The sequence below is a fragment of the Spironucleus salmonicida genome, chromosome 2, assembly GCF_000497125.1.
Source record: "Spironucleus salmonicida strain ATCC 50377 chromosome 2, whole genome shotgun sequence".
Taxonomy (NCBI): domain Eukaryota; phylum Fornicata; order Diplomonadida; family Hexamitidae; genus Spironucleus; species Spironucleus salmonicida.
This window is the reverse complement of record NC_090597.1, coordinates 5,001-26,571: the sequence shown is the minus strand read 5'-3', so window position 1 is coordinate 26,571 and position 21,571 is coordinate 5,001. Positions and strand designations below refer to the sequence as shown.

Here is a 21,571-nt window from a genome sequence, read left to right as displayed (position 1 = left end):
ATAGCTGAAACATGCATTCAAATTTATATTTTTACTGTTGGATCAATAGTATACTTATCGAATTGTAATTTAAACTAATCATAAAACATCTTATATTCAACTTCAGGAAGGATGTGCTATTAATTATTGATAGGATCATACGAATCTTAATAAACCAATTTAAAATATTTATAGTTTATTATTTGCAATGGTACTTTATCATTTCTAAAATCTGTTAAAATTTTATAATAAGTAATATTTATATAGTATGTCAATATTGAACTTTATAAATTACATTACTTGTAAAAGATGAACATTTCAGATAGATTATCATTACCAGGGTTTAGTTACGATTAACCATGGCCCTCTTAGGGATCAGTAGCCCAATAGGAGGTTACTGTCCTTCGTTTTGCCTCCGCTAGCAATAATCCCTTTTAATTGATCCTAATTAATAACCTCCTGTTAATTATGTTTTGAAAAAAATAGGGGCCTGTTGCCAAAAGCTGACATAGCACGATCTAGTATCTACTTTCTCTGGCTTGGAACATCCATGATAGTGTATGATATACTATTATTTTAGTAGATAGGAGTTAGCAGAGCGAATCAGAGTAACAATAATAAAAGCAAGTGAAATTATTTGTGCAAGATGTATCAGTAGGTGCTCAGGATGTGAGATTCGCCAAGAGATGTAAAGAGATCTTACTATATATATTCTTCATGTGGTTTTACAGGACTCTATGTATTTGAGAGGAGTGATCCTGATATCTTGGGCTGCTAGAGCGCTTATTTTACTATTTAGGTATTTCATAACTATGCAGATATATAATATATTAGCAAGGCGCACAGTAGGTAATTAGCTGGCATACAGAAACTAAATACAAAATAGATTTAAAAGCTTACCCATAATTAGTATATTTCGATGCAGTTGGTAATAATTACAATAATAGTTTAGATAAAGATCGTTTGCTCAGTATTAGACATGATGTATTTAACTTAACTAATCCTGCACAGTATCAAATTTACCCCTAGCACTATGCACTAAATTGTTGCTAATGCATTCCATAGGATATAAGATTCTGGTTTTGAGTCCCAAATATGCTATGAATTATAAGAATATCAAATATTTAGAGCTCCTTAGTTTTAACCTGAATTTTTGATCTAAAATAATGCTAAATGTTTACAATATATATTAAATACTAATATTGTATACTCAGTAAACAAAAACCTACACAAGTAAATATAAATATAACTAAATCTTTTCATATGCATACTTTGAGTTTCCCTATATAATAACACTAGCTATGCCTATTTTTATAATATATCATATAATATAATTTTAATTATCAGAGCAGTAATTTTAAAGTCTTAAATGTCGAGCCTCTCATCGATAGCGGAAGCGCTTTAAAAATCGAGATTTCATATTTTATTATACATTAAATTTAATTAAAATGCTATTCTTTCAAAATGCGTTGAAGATGCTCCCCAGACAATTCACAAGCACCATTTGGCTAATGCTATCCACTACATATCGAATGTACCTATCATACCTCCATTTATCACTATTTCATCATGCCTGATACCGCCAAGAGTAAATCCAAAGCACCCTGCAAGCCGATCCTCAGAAGTTTAAAAGCAGCATCGTCAAGATGTCCCAAAGCGGTACGGTTTTTAATTCTGCAAAATACGCCGATTGCACCGATTTAAAGTTGATAAATTCGTGAAATTTCAGCGGAAATTTGGTCCATAACTGCATGGAATCTCGAGAGCGCGAGAGCGAAGTTTACACTGAAGGGAATTTATTAGGGGCGAAGTTTGCATGAGCTGCACGAAATCTAGAGATTTGGGAGCGGACAGGGCAAGTGAAAATGTGGCTATTAGGCGTGAAGAACATAGCGCTAGCTCGGTAGTCAGGACCCAGCGAGGTAGCAATATCATAATTTAGCAAGAATAGGACTGAACTTATGCTAGCTTAGGACTTCCACATTTTGGTGCTACGAGGCTGAGTTGCGGCTGTTGGCATAGTGAATAATGGCTTAACCTTCAGATTTGGCATACCTGCCTGCTACTGAAGTGGGTATCACTAGTACTGGTACCCCAAGTATTTCCATAGATAGCACCACGGTAGGCGTGAGTGGTACTGGCGTAGTGATTGATGAGTATGCAATACTATAGTATATATAGTAATAACTTAATTGGAGTTTAGTAGTATATATGCATTGGGAGTGGTGCTTGTAAGGATATATAATATATCTACTATTGTACTTATATAATATACTACTATACTTACTAATATATATTCACTTATGAGCCCAGGTACACAGTAGCCTAAGAAGGCTATTCTCACTAGTAATACAAGCACAGGCTATGCCGAAGACTGTATGTATTCTATCTTTAATACCCGGATGATGCATAATCTATCAAAAATGATAGCCTGCAGTCTCACTTGGTATGTTTATTAACACCGAAGCATAGGGATGGATGAGTTTTAAATGGTAACGACGACTCACTAGGATGAGTTTTACCAAAGGGCAGCAAAGTCAGCCGAAGATGCTACTTATTGCATCTAGTAACGATAGGGATGCGTGGGATCATGCATAGCGGATGAGCTAATGTATTTTTAGGAACCTCATACATTCACTAAGAATGCGTGATAGTTAAGTAGTATTATATATTGCTAATTCCTTACTAGCGGTCAAATACAGATAGAAAAACTACACTATTTTATTTCATACTTTTTAGTTCGTAAAACGCTTAACATTCATTAATTATAATATGTATTAAATTATGTATTATAAATGCAAGTAGAGTTTTTTATTCATAGTATAATATTATATTAATGTATAATATTGATATATTTTACTTTACATCTTTCCTATTTCCTTCTTAAATGACTGCAGATTTATCTATCGAGTTTGATGTTTATTAAGTTGAAGCTTTTAATGGAAAATTGAGGTATGCAAAAAATGATATCTTCAATGTGGAATTTAAAATTACTAATAATGAAATAAAGCAGTCAGTATAATTAAATCAAATAAAGTATGTACTACGCTCAACTATTACCACAAAATAGTAACTTTGCGCAGTATAAGTTGTTTTACTTTATTAAAAACTGGGTAAAATAGCCTAGAATATAATATTCTAACTAGTGTAACCTACGGAAATAGTAAAATATGAGCAGGATTTTTTTTGGAACAATATTGGAATAGTAGCTGCTTAAATGGGAATTAAAGTTAAGTCAATTAAAACAGAGGGTGATGCTGATTATGAGAGTGCACTATAAGATATATCTTTATATGGTGTTCAGTACTTTTCTTACTATGATGACTTTGACACATTGAAAATACTGAAACCATTAAGTACTATTCAGAATGACTTTCATCAGGATATGATTTTGACTCAGTTGGCAGCAATATAATATTAGAGCATCGGCGATTATCCTTTGATTTTACCTCTAGTGTTTGGTTATTCAGGATTTAAGTTATATACAAATAGAATGGATGAAATTGTAAATCAAAATGTTTTATCAGTTGTAACGTAATAAAAATTAGTAGTCATGAAAACAATATTTGAGCTGTCTAATACTGTTTATAATGAATAATTATTACCAAATAAATTTGAATACATGAACCTGTTCCAACTACCTATCCACTTTCTCGACACCGGGATCTGCCTGTTCATGTTCCAGCAGCTCTGCCACGTGTCCTACCTCTTCAAGGCGGAGTATTTTGCATTATTCTCGTTGGTTAAAAATGATCTTAACGACACTCTTACGAATGCTGTCATAAGCCAGAGTTCCAGGTCTGGGAAAAGCGTAGCTCTCTACACGCAGTACTTTTTCCACCTCCTGAAGGGAAATGTTCCAATTTTGCTCAATAAGGAAGGATCTGATGACTAACCTCTATATAAGTACAGGACACACTCATTTCACGAGCAACTAGTTGCCTAGTATAAAAATACATTCAAGTTGCAGGATTTAAAAAATTACAAAGAAAAAGTACTTGCTGATGTTTGTAAATTCCATACCTTTCAGTTGGAAAGCTTAGACTAGATGTCTTTTATTTACTAGAGTATGATTCTATTTATTAACAAAATTCAGGGCAACTTGTAATTAGTTCAAAAGCTAAAATACGATAATTCTATATAGTTGCAATTCGATTAACTAAAACTAGCTTCTTTTTTCATTATAGATACTGCAAATATTATAAATGATATAGACTAAGTATTACTTGAATAACAAAGGCGAAATAATATATAATTGAAGCACCCTATTATTTTGGTAGATGAGTGCTTGCAGTCATAGAAGGAGAAGTTTTCGAAATGCGTTAAGTTGTGTTAGTTATTGTTCGTATATTACGAAGAGAAGCTAATCAAGTTAGGTAAGAAACGGTATGCTAAGATTTAAGCAACACTTTCTATTCAAGAATTTTAAAAGATAGACATATTAGGAGATGTCAAAAACAAAAAATATAATTTAGCTATCAATGTTATTTCACAACTTCTGAACATTAACTTGTTGGTAGCAGCAAAGCAAAAACTGAACTAACTTAGTGTGACAGGTCGATTCTAAAATAAAGGTATAGACTTGTACCAAACTCTTGAAGACATCATAACCAGTATATAGTTTAAGCAAAAAAATGAGATATTTAGTATTATGCAGTCCAACCAATAAGTTATAATAGAATATTTTAAATCTCTTAATAACATACTAGGAAAATCAGAGTATATTCTCATAGCTATGGAGTACCTTCGCCTCGAGATTGCTGATTACGACATTCTTGACGAGTTAGTTGTTTACTCACCGCAGATATTGAATATTAGGAACAGAACAAAATTTAGATAAATATTCTTTAAGGGAATGGTGTCTTACAGGAATCGGGTTCAGTACTATTAGGATTTTGAAACGAATTTCTACAAATTGATTCTTTAATTATTTAACCCCAGAGGGGTCGAAACAGCGTTTTGGAAAACATTTTCAGTTATTGCATTTAAGAAAATTGAAGAGAGCTAAGTGGATGACTAGTTATCCAAGGATAAAAAAGAAGAAAAAACTACTGGTGAGAATACTTCCTCTAAAGGTTAGCAGGGCATGCTAAAATAATATTGGTCTTCTTCAGTCCAGTCTTTAATATGCGAATATTTTATGAATATAAATACAAAGAATTTACATTAAAATCTATAATTGATGATTGAAAAACTACCAAAAATGGTTGAAAAATACAGTACTAAATACGAGACACCTAATTTTGATTATGTTACGGTTATAATGGTGGGAACAGACCTTACCGTCATAAATTTCCTTACAGTCAATTAATTTTCCTATAATATCTTATCAAGCAGAGTGGGCGTAAAGTATATTAACGCATAGATATTAGGATATGTTCAGCCTCATGCGTCATTGCTGTCTAGCTTTCAGTACGAGCAGCGCCGGGTGGTAGTGGATGCTGCTGGTTATACCTAGGCTGTAGATGCTATACCAGGTAGAGTCAATAAATTTGCTGAAGAAACACCAATTTTGGTATCGCTGCTGTACTCGATGATGACGGAAAAGTCGGTTGAGATGTAGTTCATGTGTTCTTCCATATGCCCTTCTATATGGTTCCTCAAAGACAAAGAGTCAAAGCAACTTAATAATTTTAATGGCGTTAAGCGTCACAAAATTACTGTGAACAATGTGAAAGTCGACGTATATTAGATGTGCAGTCTTACCTAGACTTTCGAAAATATTATTATAAGCAAAGATGTTGATGAAGTTAAAAATTTTGTACTGAATAAAGGTACACACAAATTTGATTTATTGGATAATAGTGCTCAATACAATATTAGTTGTATAGCATCGACAACGCTAAACTCAGAAGTAGTGGCCGTTTTAAACTATCAGCTGATGACGAAATTTATTGAAACGTTTTCGTAAAATATATTCAACGCAGAATAAATCAAGTTCTTTTCATAAGACCTTTCCAAGTTTTTTAGTCGAAGCATCCTATTAGAGTTTTTGAATGCCATTTTGCTAGTTATGATTATTTCCAGGCAGTCTAATACTTTACTCGATAATTTAAAGAAGGTTATGCAGACTCTAAACTGCAGAAGTGTATATGTACAGGCTATTGTCAATAATAAGATAAAAATAACCTTTTATTAAAATCTGGTGGAAGCATTTGCGCAAGACGATCAATAAATCATGTTCTTGAATCCAACGCTAGATTATGCGCTACATGAATTTAGTGATAACAACAGGGCTTATGATCACAAAGGGGATGATGCAGCTGTATATAACTAAATACTCAAAGACTCAGTATAGGCTGCGCGCGAAGCATTCGAGATTTTAGTAAGATAAGAAAAAATTACATCGTTAATTATAATAATCCCGTTTGATAAATAGTTGTGTTTTTAACATGTACTAGATCAAGATCACAAAATTTTTGATTTCATCATCACATTCCATGGGTATGACGATATTACTTTACCATTAGAAATGATAGAAGGTTGTTATGTGTTGCCAGTAGAGTATGGACACCATATACCGGACTTCCTGAACTAAAAAATCATGCCATTTGGCCTTAAAAATGTATTACAGATAGGTCTGGATTCAAAAACGGCAGATTTGATCTTTAAATATACTGGTGAGGAAAATGATAATGATATGCTCTATATTAGTGCATCTGCGTTAGTTACGCAGGAGCAAGAGAAAGAGAACGCTAAAAGGGTTGAGCGTATTAAAAAAATTTTCGACCTAGCCGACAAAAGTAGACAGTATCAGTTCTATTAGTTGACATAAGAAGATGAGTACAGCACTATTTTCGATAGTTTTATTCAGAAGAAGCATGAATTTAGCATAGTCAACTATTTAGGCAAGATTTACATATTTGTCAAGAAATCTGAAGACCTAAACATTGAGACTAGCTTGCCTAACTTAACCGGTCTGGTGAGTGTAGAGCCCGTACAGGAACTAAACTTTTTTAATTAGGTATTCGATTCTAGACAAACAATCTTTTGTTGCGATAGGTTTTTGTTAAAATAAAAACCCTACACTATTATTTTACTAGATCTTAGATTTATTAAAGATCCATCGTTTATGATTGCAAAATTAAATAATCTATTTAGCATACTGAAAATTAAAAATAATTTTACTTACTTTTAGTTTACTTTCAAAGAGAAGATTGCTGTATCTTAGCTCTTAGACTAAATGTAATTAAGTGTAGTATTTTAGCGAAAATTTAAAAGCTAGACTATATTTTGCGTCAAGCATATGTCAAGTTTTGATACACGATAAGAACCAGTGCAAAAGCCATCGATTAAGGATTGATTACATCTATTATTTTATTTATCCTAATCTAGATAATTTTAACAAGCAAGGATAGAAATACGCCCTAAATAATGTGTACTTATAATATATTATAAAACTCAGATAAGACAAATAGCTTTAGTAGAAGTACGGAAACTAGAAAACAGCATACTAAACAGGTTATAATAGGTTACTGCAAGAGTTGGCTGATTACAGATGCATTATTAGTGGAGTTTCTAATAGTACTGTGATTTTAAAAAATAATTACAAAGTATAAACATTACTCTAGACCAATCCAGCTGGATAGCGTTCTACATATTTCAATTCGCTGAAGAGGCTTGCAGTTTCTACTTAGGATGAGCAAGTCTACAAGTATTTGGTAGCAAAGTCGATACACGAAAATTTTATAGATGTGGAATAGCTATAGCAAAAAGAGGGTGAAGTATTCGGTGTTAGCATCAGTGTTGTGGAAGGCAGTTTGGGGACGTTAACTGCAGAGCAGTAGCTTAGTTTCACGAGCGACAGGTTTTTAGTCCTAGGTTTAGAAAAGTAAGATGCTACGTAAATTTAGGAGTTGTTTGTAACGCGTAATATTATTGTCGTTGGCATAGCGGAGGGCGTAGTACAAATAGTTGTTGAGCAACAGTAGCCAATAATGTAGGCTTGCACACCAAACCTGCTCTAAAGATTCTACAGATTTTGCAAAAGAAATATCGTGGATACCTTTAATTGGATATTTTCTAGACACTAGCAAATCGAGTGATTTTCAAAAATAAATAATCAAATGAGATAGTTTCAATACCATTAGCAGGTATAGGCAGGATTAATCATATGCTTCAACTAAAAAATGGAATCATTTATCTCCTATCTAACAAGTATATAGTTATTATAATGTCTACAAATTGTAACTGAATGCTTTGCGAAAATCAAATACCTAAGGGGAAGATATGTTTTTACTAGGTCGTTGCGCAGTGCTGTCGAGAATGTTACCATTAACATTGTATTCTCCAATGTAACTATATCTAACTCTAAATTCCTATATAAATTGTTTACTAGAATTTTGTATTCCCGAGAGCCATGTGGAGTTCTAGAGTTGTGTATAAGAATAAGTGACTTTACTAGCATTCTAAGTTATAGTACAGTAGTAAAAATGTTTATGCTAATTTTAGCAGAATTGACTACGATAATTAGCTGAAAAGAAACCTCTGTGCACATCTAGCTGCTCAGTCGAAAGACTTTCTGCCGTAACTACTAACAATGAACAGTATTTTAATTGTAGGTTATGCTAATCAAGTCTAGTGGGTTAAAAATAGTATGAGTCTAGATGCTTGGTGCTACATGTACAGAAGTGCTGAGGATAAAGTATTTTGGATCACATTCATGATTTACAGCATTTTCATATATAAGACTCCTTAAGCCTAATGGTTAGCACTCACAGGCAGCCACCAAAGGATGCACAAGTATAGAGTTAATTGATTATTTAGTGTAAAGTCTCTAGTTTGCATAAATCTCATTAATATATACATGTTTCGTAACTATGATTTTAACGGAATACGAAAATGGTAAATTGTTTAGACGTCTGGGAGGCGTAGGTGAAAGTATACTAATTCGTTAATTTATAGATCTATTCATAGCAGCAAAGGAAACACAAATCATTTTATTAAAATCAACACCAGATTAAATTAGACCCTAGAAATCGTACTACCATCATTACCGGAGAAGTTTTTGAAAAAATTATACGAATAAAGGAATATAAAATTAAGTAAAAATATTTAGAATATTATCAAAAATATTATTTTGATGATTAAAATGACATAATAACTATTTCAATTTATAGTAATTGATCGCGAGACTGTAACAGTTTATAAAATAAAATTATAACTAGAAGTACGGCTGATTTAGACTAGGAAAGATGCATATCATGCAAAGACTAATTTGTTAAATGCTTAGTAATGACTATAGCATTATTAAATCTGATGTTCACTTGTACTTATGTTATACTGTTATGCTATATATTGGAAAGTATTACCGGATATTTCGATAATCTAGCAAAACTAAATCGAGCGAGGGTTTGGAAAATTTATAACTGATTATTGCTTATATATTAAAATAAATAATACATAATAAATTAGCAGTTATCTTAAGCCTAGCAGTTTTCACGTTCACTAGATACTAGCTATCTAGATTATCGAAATGTTTAGGTTAAAGACTAACCACTTATGACAATATATGAGATACTGCTATCACACACTCAACGGAACTAGCTGAGTTGGGATACATCTTATATGGATTAGGGTAAGCAAGTATAAAAATTATACTAACTGTAAGCTTTGCAAAATTTATACCGAACTAGTGTAGCAAATAGGTAATCAAACTCATAATAGAGCAATAGGTTCTCTGCTTTGGAACATCCGTGATAGTGTAGGATATACTATTATTTTATTAGATAGGAGTTAGCAGAGCGAATCAGAGTAACAATAATAAAAGCAAGTGAAATTATTTGTGCAAGATGCAGCGGTAGGTATTCAGGATGTGAGATTCGCCAAGAGATGTAAAGAGATCTTACTAAATATATTATTCGTGTGGCTTTACAGGACTCTATGTATTTGAAAGGAGTGATCCTGCTATGTTGGGCTGCTAGAGCGCTTATTTTACTACTTGGGTATTTTATAACTATGCAGATATATAATATATTAGCAAGGCGCACAGTAGGTAATTAGCTGGCATACAGAAACTAAATACAAAATAGATTTAAAAGCTTACCCATAATTAGTATATTTCGATGCAGTTGGTAATAATTACAATAATAGTTTAGATAAAGATCGTTTGCTCAGTATTAGACATGATGTATTTAACTTAACTAATCCTGCACAGTATCAAATTTACCCCTAACACTATGCATTAAATTGTTGCTAATGCATTCCATAGGATACAATATTCTGGTTTTGAGTCGAAAATATGCTATGAATTATAAGAATATCAAATATTTAGAGCTCCTTAGTTTTAACCTGAATTTTTGATCTAAAATAATGCTAAATGTTTACAATATATATTAAATACTAATATTGTATACTCAGTAAACAAAAACCTACACAAGTAAATATAAATATAACTAAATCTTTTCATATGCATACTTTGAGTTTCCCTATATAATAACACTAGCTATGCCTATTTTTATAATATATCATATAATATAATTTTAATTATCAGAGCAGTAATTTTAAAGTCTTAAATGTCGAGCCTCTCATCGATAGCGGAAGCGCTTTAAAAATCGAGATTTCATATTTTATTATACATTAAATTTAATTAAAATGCTATTCTTTCAAAATGCGTTGAAGATGCTCCCCAGACAATTCACAAGCACCATTTGGCTAATGCTATCCACTACATATCGAATGTACCTATCATACCTCCATTTATCACTATTTCATCATGCCTGATACCACCAAGAGTAAATCCAAAGCACCCTGCAAGCCGATCCTCAGAAGTTTAAAAGCAGCATCGTCAAGATGTCCCAAGCGGTACGGTTAGGAACTCTACACAATCGCCGATTGCACCGATTTAAAGTTGATAGATTCGTGAAATTTCAGCGGAAATTTGGTCCATAACTGCATGGAATCTCGAGAGCGCGAGAGCGAATTTTACACTGAAGGGAATTTATTAGGGGCGAAGTTTGCATGAGCTGCACGAAATCTAGAGATTTGGGAGCGGACAGGGCAAGTGAAAATGTGGCTATTAGGTAGTGGCGGCGGGTTTGGGTAGGATTGTGATGGGTATTGGAGCGGGAATTTGGATTGCAAAATGGATTTTAAAGAGGAGGAGGGGTGTGGTTTATGGAAATGGGGGCATTTTAACTAGGGTAGGTGACAGGTAAAGTGAAGGTGAGCAGTGGGTGGAATTTCGGGTTTGGGGAATACGGCTCGGGGGGATACGGGAGGTGGTAATGGGAAAAGGATTGCTGGGAAATCTTAATTTTCCAGTATTGAGGATTTCATTCAATTGAATTGCTAGCAGGAAGATAGAGGAATATGATAAGGGCGTAATCAGAAACGGCGTAATTTGGGCAGTAAAAATGTTAGTTCAGCAAAACTTCTCACTGATCGCGGTAATTGCAGTAAGAAGTAAAGATGCGATTGCTGTGGAAAGTGCATGAGTAATTTAAAAACTGACCAAAGTTCCCAGTAACCTCAGCAAGGTAGCAGCGGTATGTAGCACCAAAATACATACGGAACGCAGGAATATTTGACGCGTATAGGAATATCGCTTAGGTTAATTTGCGATTTAGGATACTATGGGAATACTGGGTGATAAGTCTGCATTGGGAGTATCAACTATTATGGTTTATTGCTGGTTTGTATATTTAGGGAGGTAGCAGTTCGGAAGACGAAGGTGGTGGGGTGGTGCTTGAATGATAAAAGGGTAGCTAAATTAGAATTGCATTATTCATTTAGTTTAGTGATGCCTACCGACGCTGGGCTGGAGATGCAGGGCGACTTGAGTTGATGCGTTTATTTTATATTGTATACTAATATATAATAGGTTCGTAATACATAATTGGAAAGAATGCAAGCTGAGATGGGATATGGTGCCAAATCGGAATGCTGAAAGAACTAGCCTGATAATAGTATTATATGAACAGAAAGGCGATAGTATGTGCGATATAATCAATTTTACCATTATGGTAATATAGAAGCAGAGCATCGTGATATTTTAGCGCTGGCGCACCATTTGAGTGCATCGCCAGAAATTTATTGGAAATGCAGATATATCCATCTTAGAAGATTATACCATGAGTAGCTGCTACGAGGGCTAGTTTCCTGCAATTTGCTTGTTTCCATAATTATTGGTTGAGGTCTCAGGGTGGTGGAAGGTCTATAGTACAGAAGTTTCATAAACAAAATTCTGCGAACTTCCTGATAACGGTGTCCAGAGTGTTATGTTATTGATATATGATGCCGCGGACGTAGTGGAGTGAGTGACGCAGTCCACAGTGCACGAGAGCTGGATACTCACCTCTACCATACAACGCAAGGAGAGGCAGATCACTGTGCCAGGAAATACATACAGGATGCACAATAAATATTATAATTGACTTGCGCTGAAGGACGGGTAGCACGCCAATCTGCCTAGAGGGCCACGCCAATAGAGACCTTGTCTGCAATTTTTAATATATTATTAAATATAGTATTATATACAATACTACCAGTTTATATGATATATAGCTGAAAGTGCAATTACTTACTACCTAACATATTTAATTACACAGGTTTTACTCTAAATGACAAATCCACTATCAGTAGACTTCGCAGTGCACCAATACGCGATTTGTGATGGAAAAGTAAAAGTAGAAAGAAATACCTAGGAGCTGCTCACGTTTACCATAGAAGGCAGCGAGATCAGATAGTCCAGACAGTTGGACATGAGTTGCAGGTACATACTCCGATCAGCTATTACCACCAAGGAGCAGCTGTGCGCGGTATAGGTAGTCCTGCTCTACAAGAAGCTGGGGAAAATTGCTCAGAATTTTCAGTTTTAGATATCACAGTTTGAAAAGATAATTAACTCGCGAGATCCAAAATTTTGGGATAATATAGGCCTAGTTGCAGCACAGATGGGGCTTAGGGTGCTTTCGACAAACTCCACACGAAACCCTGATTTTGATAAATTTGCAAATAGCATTAAAGACTACCATTTGCAGTATTTTTCTTTTTACAATAGTTTCGACACGGAATAGCTTCTCTAGCCTGAAGTTATAGAAGATTTAAATTTTCATGAAAATCAGGTACTGTTGCAGCTAGCAGCTATTAAGTACCAGTCAGAAGGTAAGTATCCTCTAATTCTACCATTGATTTTTGGCTACTCGGCATTCAGGTTGTATTATGCTTAGTTTAATGATTTAAAGGAACATTCTAACCTGAAAAAAATATATGGATAGGATTTGAATATGCTTAGAAAGATATTTGAGGTATCGAATAAGATTTACAATGGAGAGGCATTCACAGAGAAAGAAAAACCATAGTTGGATAAGTTTGACCTTATCAACCTGTTCCAGCTCCCCTTCCATTTTCTCGGCACCGGGATCTGCCTGTTCATGTTCCAGCAGCTCTGCCACGTGTCCTACCTCTTCAAAGCGGAGTATTTTACATTATTCTCGTTGGTTAAAAATGATCTTAACGACAATCTTACGAATGCTGTCATAAGCCAGAGCTCCAAGTCTGGGAAAAGCGTAGCTCTCTACACACAGTACTTTTTCCACCTCCTGAAGGGGAATGTTCCAATTTTGCTCAATAAGAAAGGATCTGATGAGTAACCTCTATATAAATACAGGACACACTCATTTCACGAGCAACTAGTTGATCAGTATAAAAATACATTTGAGTTGCAGGATTTAGCGAACCTCAATGAAACGGTGCTGGCTGATGTTTGTAAATTCCATACCTTTCAGTTGGAAAGCTTAGACTAGATGTCTTTTATTTACTAGAGTATGATTCTATTTATTAACAAAATTCAGGGCAACTTGTAATTAGTTCAAAAGCTAAAATACGATAATTCTATATAGTTGCAATTCGATTAACTAAAACTAGCTTCTTTTTTCATTATAGATACTGCAAATATTATAAATGATATAGACTAAGTATTACTTGAATAACAAAGGCGAAATAATATATAATTGAAGCACCCTATTATTTTGGTAGATGAGTGCTTGCAGTCATAGAAGGAGAAGTTTTCGAAATGCGTTAAGTTGTGTCAGTCGTTGTTCAAATATTACGAAGAGAAGCTAATCAAGTTAGGTAAGAAACGGTATGCTAAGATTTAAGCAACACTTTCTATTCAAGAATTTTAAAAGATAGACATATTAGGAGATGTCAAAAACAAAAAATATAATTTAGCTATCAATGTTATTTCACAACTTCTGAACATTAACTTGTTGGTAGCAGCAAAGCAAAAACTGAACTAACTTAGTGTGACAGGTCGATTCTAAAATAAAGGTATAGACTTGTACCAAACTCTTGAAGACATCATAACCAGTATATAGTTTAAGCAAAAAAATGAGATATTTAGTATTATGCAGTCCAACCAATAAGTTATAATAGAATATTTTAAATCTCTTAATAGTTTACTAGGAAAATCAGAGTACATTCTTATAGCGATGGAGTACCTTCGCCTCGAGATTGATGATTACGACCTTCTCGACGAGTTAGTCGTTCACTCACCGCAGATACTGAATACTGGGAACAGAACAGATTTTAGAAAGATATTATTTTCGGGAATGTCGTCTTACAGGAATCGAGGACAGTACTACGAAGATTTTGAAGTGGATTTCTTCAAGTTTATTCTTTAATTATTTAACCCCAGAGGGGCCGAAACAGCATTTTGGAAAGCATTTTCAGTTATTGCATTTAAATACATTTAATCGAGCTAAGTGGATGACTAGTTATCTAAGGATAAAAAAGAAGAAAAAACTACTAGAGAGAATGCTTTCCCTATAAGTTAGCAGTGTATGCTTAAATAATATTGGTCTTCTTCAGTCCAGTCTTTAATATGTAAATATTTTATGAATATAAATACAAAGAATTTACATTAAAATCTATAATTGATGATTGAAAAATTACCAAAAATGGTTAAACAATACAGTACTAAATACGAGACACCTAATTTTGATTATGTTACGGTTATAATGGTGGGAACAGACCTTACCGTCATAAATTTCCTTACAGTCAATTAATTTTCCTATAATATCTTATCAAGCAGAGTGGGCGTAAAGTATATTAACGCATAGATATTAGGATATGTTCAGCCTCACGCGTCATTGCTGTCTAGCTTTCAGTACGAGCAGCGCCGGGTGGTAGTGGATGACAAAAGTTATAAGTATTCTATTAATAATATAGAATAATCAGTTAGTGATTTTGCTATACACACCCCAATTTTGGTATCACTACTGTACTCGATGATGACGGAGAAGTCGGTTGAGATGCAGTTCATGTGCTCCTCGGTGTGTCCATCTATATGGTTTCAGTATAACTAAAAAATATTAAATTTCAATGCAACCAGCAAGCATGTAGTCAGTTTTTGTATAGAAGGTAAAAAGTAAATTCCAGAGCAAACTATGTATCAGTTTGATAGCCTCACCTAAACCTATAACAATATTATCATACACAAAGGTGTTAGTAAAAATACTAAATTTAAGCTCACAAAAGGACATGCTCATTTTGAATTACTACAGGAGAATCAGAATTATAATATCAGCTGCATTGCATCATCGACTCTGAACTACGAGGTGGTATCCGTTTTGAACTATCAGCTCATGCTTACATTCATAGAGTAATATTCAACCTCATAGATAGATGAAGCAGAGGCTTAAGCTACGCTATAACAAGTGTCTAAATTTTTCAAGAGAAGCGTGTTGCTTGAATTTATGCAGGTCATCCTGTTCATGGCGAAGCTCACATGGCAGTCGGCAACCCTAATTAGGAACATTTACCTGATTATGAGGTACGTGGACACTGGGCATATCTACGTCTAATACGTGCATGGTGGAAGTATTACTGCAGCGAAAAGCGAGGATGTTTTTAATTTGCTGGAAAGAACGTCCGTGCCGCATAAGTTTATGTTCCTAAACCCCACCTTTGACTATGCGTTCTAAAATTTTAATAAAGACCCAACTATTTCTATATATGAATAGGTACTGGATGATTCGGTAGCAGCTGCGAACGAAACTTTTCAGTTGCTGCGTTATAGATCACCCGCCTAGACAGAAAGTACTAACAAAGAGGACGAATCCTCCATCAAAGAAGCCATTGTGGAGTAGGATGGTGGAACTCAGGATGATGTTAGCAGCACAACCTAGATTGAAAGTACCACCAAAAAAGGGAATCCTCCACCACAGAAGTCAATATGGAGTAGAATATAGGATCGTACTAAGATGTTGTTAATGCAGGTATATACGATAAAAACTATATCGCAGGAGAATCAGTGCAAGGCATAGGAAAACTTAAAATACTAAGAAACATGCCCTATGCTAATTATCGTGATCCCTTTCAACAAGAAGATGTGCTTTACGGATAGTTTGGACAAAGCAAGGCACAAAATATTTGACTTCATCGTCACGTTCCACGGGTACCCTGACCTCGGTTTAGAGAAAATAGATGGCTGCCAAGTGCTTCCGATAGAGTGCGGTCACCATGTCCCCGAAGTGTTGGCCGAAAAGGTAAAAGCGTTCACGCTTAATAATGTATTGCAGATTGGACTTGATAAGAAAGGAGGAAACTAGTTATTAAAAATATAGGAAAAGTCTGAGCAGTTTGTATTAGACCAGTAGACCAAGGAAAGACTGCCTAAGCAAAACGTGCCACCCAAGTTTGAAGACAAGATGCAGTGCCAGGTTTTCAAAATAAAGAATCCCAAGTTGGATTACACTGAGTTATTTGCAGCATTAGATGACAAAAATATAATGATAAATATTTTCAAAGATAATGACTATTAATACCTTTTGCTTATCGATGAGAAGAACAACTGTGCTACTAAGTATGATGCAATATGTGAGAAATTTAGTGTGGAAGCTAAGGATTCTACCTTAACTATTGATAAAGTTTGTAGTGTGAGAGGAACTTCCATTTTGCATTAGTATGTGTCATAAGGTTTTATCTTACTGAAGTAGATGGTGAATTTAGATTTGCAGTTAATATAGGACTATAGTATTGTTGTTAAGAAACTGGCTACTAAGTTTTAGTCATTGCATTTTACATGTGACAACAGTAAGAAGGAGATTTAAATCACATTCAATACCAATACCGATCTATTGAAGTTTTTGACATCGATAAATATAAGAATTGTGTCTATTAATGAAGAAAATAATACCTACACCATGCTAGTTGTATATATATATATATGGTGAGTAAGATATTGCTAATATGGAATAAGAAGCCTCATTGGAAAAGGAAATGTTAAAAAAGATATACGAAGAACCTCTATACGAAATCTGCAAGAAGAATTACGATTCCTATGAATAATCTAGTAAGGTGAAAATGCTAACTGAAAAAGAAAATTAATACGAGCATATTAGATTATTTGAGAATGACCTAATTACATGTACGTATGTAAAGAAGGACAGGGCATTTACGCTATCTAAGGAGCAGTTGCTTGATCATCTAACCGTATACCGAAGCATTATATCCAAATTCGAAGACGATATAGTTTATTTAACGAATGGTGTATAATTTGTAAATCAATTGTTTAAAATAAATTCGACAACGTTAATTAATTTTAATACTTAAGAGAGCTAGTACTTTATCATGCTTCTGAATGGATTAAGATAGAAGAAGTATAAACCAAATATAATTTTTTTGAGTAAGACTTTATTGTAAGACTAGTTTAATACCTTAGCTACACTTCAAACAGTACATGAAAAAAGTTACCGCATAAAGATTTCGCTGATATAGACAGATAAATCTAATATAAAACTTGAAGGTGACAATTTTATATTAGAAAAATAATACTTAACATTTAAAGCAACCGAAAAAGTTAATTCGGATACGATTTGTGGATTATTTTTTAGATTAAAAATAGTTTTAGATAATATAGTTGATGACGTCGCTCACATAGTTTTCTTACCCGAATGATGAGATTTATATGAGGTATCATATTTATATATTATTTTGCAATTGTACAGTGTCTGTTCCCTGCGTATTATTAGGTGAGTTGCTGGACCCAGCTTTAATTGGACGTACTTATCTATAATATTATGATATTACTATTATATATTTACTGAGCCATGAGAAATGAGCACTGGCAGGACTACACCATACAAATCTCAGTAAGTATGATTATCTATTTTATTGTTATTATATTATTAAATATACAGCACAATATAAATTTATTAGTAGAAATAATACTACAGAGTATATAACTAATATATTACTTAATGAGAATTATCAAAATATATATTATATATAGTATAAACTAATTAAGATAATATAGTAGTATAGTAGTAAGTAACCTTATATGCTTTTAAATAGTAACTAACTATTCACGTATACGACTAAGGTTACATAACAATAGTTAAAGGTTAACCTAATTCTCTAATTAGCTTCATCAAAGGTAATGGTATGATTATAAATGAGTATTTAGAAATCTATAATTTTTTATAGATTTAGTAGTTTGTTATTATCTATTAAGGTATCAAATCCAAATTATGGATCAAGTTGAAGAATCACTTCAAATAATAAATAGTTATAATATTCTGTTGTGTTATGGGTATATGAATATATCACATCATACTTTTTAAATATTAGTAACAAATGTCTAATAGATCTTATTAGTTGGTATCAAGTGATAAAATATAATTCCACTAGTGAGCTACTATCATCAAACACAAGTGTATATCATGTTTAATTTTCAAAAAACGATATATCATCCTTAGCGTTGTGAACACTGAAATACCTTTCCTTTTCTAACATGAAATTGGTATATATTTATTTACTTATGGTGGCTTACTACTAATCTAATCAAGTAAGATCTAAAGTGCGTTGTCTGAGATATCATAGACAGAATTACCTACAAATAGTGATATTTGTATCCTAATTAGAATGTATTACGATATTTATACTACTTGGGATGAAAAAAACTGAACAATAATTCGAATATAATCTTATAAAAATGAGTATATAATTAGTATATCTTAATTATTATATAAAATATCAGATCAAAATTGTATGAATGGTAAAATAATGTAAATGTCATATATACCTAACAAATAAGCAAGCGATATTTGAATGAACAAGATCGGTACGTTATGTTTATATTAATTTAATGAAGCATATCTTACTTTAATATAGGATGAGTACTCTAATTATATGTAAAATATATTCAAAATTTTAAGCTTAAAAATACTTCGGAGCAATCTAAACATTCTGAGACGCATATATTTTAAGTAGTAATAATACATAGGCAATATCATGGGATCTTTGCGTGGAAAAATAATTCAATAGCAAAGCTCAGAGAAACATTTATTAATGTGCATCAAGCACTTATATGATTCAACACCATAGAAAAAACATCACTAATTGATCATAACCTATAAACTACAATATATATTGTTTTATATAGGTTCTCTTGATTTTAATATCTGCTGTAGTAAACATACACGGGATTACTGTTACTAATTCTCTGATCAATGAGCACCTAATCAAAAGTTATAAAAAGTAAATGAGTAAATTATATTTTATCGTTTTTGCTGTATTTTAAATGGATAAATAATAAATCATAATATTACCTGCCATTTCACTGCCTCAATTATTCTAGGAATCTCAATTAAGGTTGTACAGACTGCTGCTATTACTAGTGCACAGAAAACCGTAAATATAATCTTCTTCAGTAAAATATGCTGATCCAATATCTTGGTTGCCGTCATATCACCACAAATAATAGCTCCAGTAAATCCACCGCCTGGGAAGCTCCACGCAGACGAAAAGCACAAGTTTTTGTACATGGGATGGAAATTCTTCATTCTGTGTTGAGAACCAAATTCGTCAGGGTTGTATCCATATAGTGATCCAGATTCACTTCTTGTGTATCTACGCATTGTGTTAGGAGTACCAACCTCTATATGATCAATCACAGCCTTTATGCCAGGGTAGTATTCCTCTAGTCTATTGATGTAAATATCAGCAACTTCCTATTTCTTCAGCTTATATGCATCTGGGGTAAGATCCTTCCATTCCTGAATATAGGCCGCGGTAGTAATATTACAGAAAGTTCTGCCTGATGCGGTTAACCTGGAATCGACTTTTGAGTGATCTACAAATACAAATGAACGTTCTTCTATCTTTTCATACGCCACTAGGTTAAGGTCAGAGAGTGGGCGTGACAGGTCATTAGAGAAGAAAGTAGAGTACGCATTATTGGGGAAAAGCGTATTGAGATCAGCATTGCATACGAAGTAAATGACAAACAAAGATACTGCTGGCGCCTTACGTTTAGACCTCTCATCAAAAGTATTTTTAAGCTTCGGTATCATTCTGCCAAACACTAGGTCTGGAGCACAATTGCAAACAATCTTGTTGGATTTGGAAATCTTAGCCAGGTTTACATTTACCTAAGTTTTGGTTTTTCTATCAAAGTAGCTCACGCCAGTACAAATTGGTTTCTTAGCATGTTCGTCCTGAAGAATTATCTTAGTTACATCAGCCATGAGACGCACTTCGCCGCCATGTTCGCGGATCACTGAAACCAGGTAATTTGAGAGGGTTCCTGAGCCACCTTAAATCTAAACAGCTTTCTGGTAATAGCAACACTAAGGAATGGCGTGATAGATTAGATTCATATTGTAAGGATTGTCGGAGTAGTAAACAATGTTTGTGTTAATTACATTTTTGAGCTTTTCATCAGTAATATAAAAATCCAACCATTAACCTATAGTATGTTTTCTGATCATTGGCCAGGTGAAGTGGACAGAGTGTACAATGGGGAAGAAAAAGAACTAGAAGTAACCCATGTTATAAGGAAGCGTAGTAGCACATCTGGCAGTATTGTATATTTTTTTGAAGTATCTTCTGATACCCTTCTCTTCATGAGGGAACTTTTCAATCAGATAATTTCTTGCATTATCTAGACCATGAGGTATAGAATAGTGATTCTCTTTATCTGCTATATCCCAGACTGAGTTAGATGACACAAAGGTTATGTTTTTATCAATACCTAGTTCTTTAAATATCCTGTGTTTTCCATCTGTCTTCTTATCTCCAAGATCCATCTCGTGCAAAGCCACTTCATACACATCCTTACCACGTTTGAAGGTAGTTGCACACCCTCCTGCCTGGAAGTGCTATTCAAGGACAATAACTTTCTTCCCATTAAGGGCAAGCTTAGCAGCACAGATCAGACCACCAAGACCAGAGCCTATAATAATATGATCAAATTTATTCTGAAGACTACTCTCTGTAGGACTGTAAAGGATTCCGAGTTCACTCGTCATTTTAGAAATGCCCTGTTTTAAAAATGTCATTATTTAGTTATGATTATATTATAGGAAATATATAGAGTAATAAAGATAGGTATTATTGTCTTATATATAGTATACTTAAAATTTATGAGATAAAATGCCAGATAATGTATATTAAAATTTATATTTACCTTGTTGTATAAAATTTAAACAGTGTATTCTTCTAAATAATTTTTATTTAGAAAAACTAAAATTGTAATGTAATATGTAAAATTAATTATATTTATTTTATATATATCTTAAAATAGTGTCAATGAAAATTTTACTGTGACTATAGTATTTCAATATTATATGTAATAAGCGATTTTTTT

General features: G+C 33.4%; 8 protein-coding genes across 8 annotated transcripts; 4 read left to right on the top strand and 4 right to left on the bottom strand. All coding sequences in view use genetic code 6, as the record gives it.

The window, feature by feature from the left end:
• Nucleotides 1–1,597: 1,597 nt before the first annotated feature.
• On the bottom strand, nucleotides 1,598–2,032 carry SS50377_21303 (uncharacterized protein; the record flags this gene model as incomplete). The annotated part of the gene is made up of 1 exon (XM_067905239.1): nucleotides 1,598–2,032. The coding sequence occupies one exon, from the start codon at nucleotides 2,030–2,032 to the stop codon at nucleotides 1,598–1,600; it is 435 nt and encodes a 144-aa protein (XP_067766556.1).
• A 250-nt stretch (nucleotides 2,033–2,282) lies between these two features.
• Nucleotides 2,283–2,630, top strand: SS50377_21302 (uncharacterized protein; the record flags this gene model as incomplete). The annotated part of the gene is made up of 1 exon (XM_067905238.1): nucleotides 2,283–2,630. One exon carries the CDS (start codon nucleotides 2,283–2,285, stop codon nucleotides 2,628–2,630), a length of 348 nt encoding a protein of 115 aa, XP_067766555.1.
• A 236-nt stretch (nucleotides 2,631–2,866) lies between these two features.
• Nucleotides 2,867–7,282, top strand: SS50377_21301 (uncharacterized protein; the record flags this gene model as incomplete). Its single annotated transcript, XM_067905237.1, has 1 exon — nucleotides 2,867–7,282. The coding sequence occupies one exon, from the start codon at nucleotides 2,867–2,869 to the stop codon at nucleotides 7,280–7,282; it is 4,416 nt and encodes a 1,471-aa protein (XP_067766554.1).
• A 774-nt stretch (nucleotides 7,283–8,056) lies between these two features.
• On the bottom strand, nucleotides 8,057–8,917 carry SS50377_21300 (uncharacterized protein; the record flags this gene model as incomplete). The annotated part of the gene is made up of 1 exon (XM_067905236.1): nucleotides 8,057–8,917. One exon carries the CDS (start codon nucleotides 8,915–8,917, stop codon nucleotides 8,057–8,059), a length of 861 nt encoding a protein of 286 aa, XP_067766553.1.
• A 1,763-nt stretch (nucleotides 8,918–10,680) lies between these two features.
• SS50377_21299 (uncharacterized protein) lies at nucleotides 10,681–11,256 on the bottom strand (the record flags this gene model as incomplete). The annotated part of the gene is made up of 1 exon (XM_067905235.1): nucleotides 10,681–11,256. The coding sequence occupies one exon, from the start codon at nucleotides 11,254–11,256 to the stop codon at nucleotides 10,681–10,683; it is 576 nt and encodes a 191-aa protein (XP_067766552.1).
• Nucleotides 11,257–12,539: 1,283 nt separating this feature from the next.
• SS50377_21298 (uncharacterized protein) lies at nucleotides 12,540–17,156 on the top strand (the record flags this gene model as incomplete). Its single annotated transcript, XM_067905234.1, has 1 exon — nucleotides 12,540–17,156. One exon carries the CDS (start codon nucleotides 12,540–12,542, stop codon nucleotides 17,154–17,156), a length of 4,617 nt encoding a protein of 1,538 aa, XP_067766551.1.
• A 46-nt stretch (nucleotides 17,157–17,202) lies between these two features.
• On the top strand, nucleotides 17,203–17,880 carry SS50377_21297 (uncharacterized protein; the record flags this gene model as incomplete). Its single annotated transcript, XM_067905233.1, has 1 exon — nucleotides 17,203–17,880. The coding sequence occupies one exon, from the start codon at nucleotides 17,203–17,205 to the stop codon at nucleotides 17,878–17,880; it is 678 nt and encodes a 225-aa protein (XP_067766550.1).
• A 1,640-nt stretch (nucleotides 17,881–19,520) lies between these two features.
• Nucleotides 19,521–21,233, bottom strand: SS50377_21296 (All-trans-retinol 13,14-reductase; the record flags this gene model as incomplete). The annotated part of the gene is made up of 1 exon (XM_067905232.1): nucleotides 19,521–21,233. The coding sequence occupies one exon, from the start codon at nucleotides 21,231–21,233 to the stop codon at nucleotides 19,521–19,523; it is 1,713 nt and encodes a 570-aa protein (XP_067766549.1).
• Between the last annotated feature and the right edge of the window lie 338 nt (nucleotides 21,234–21,571).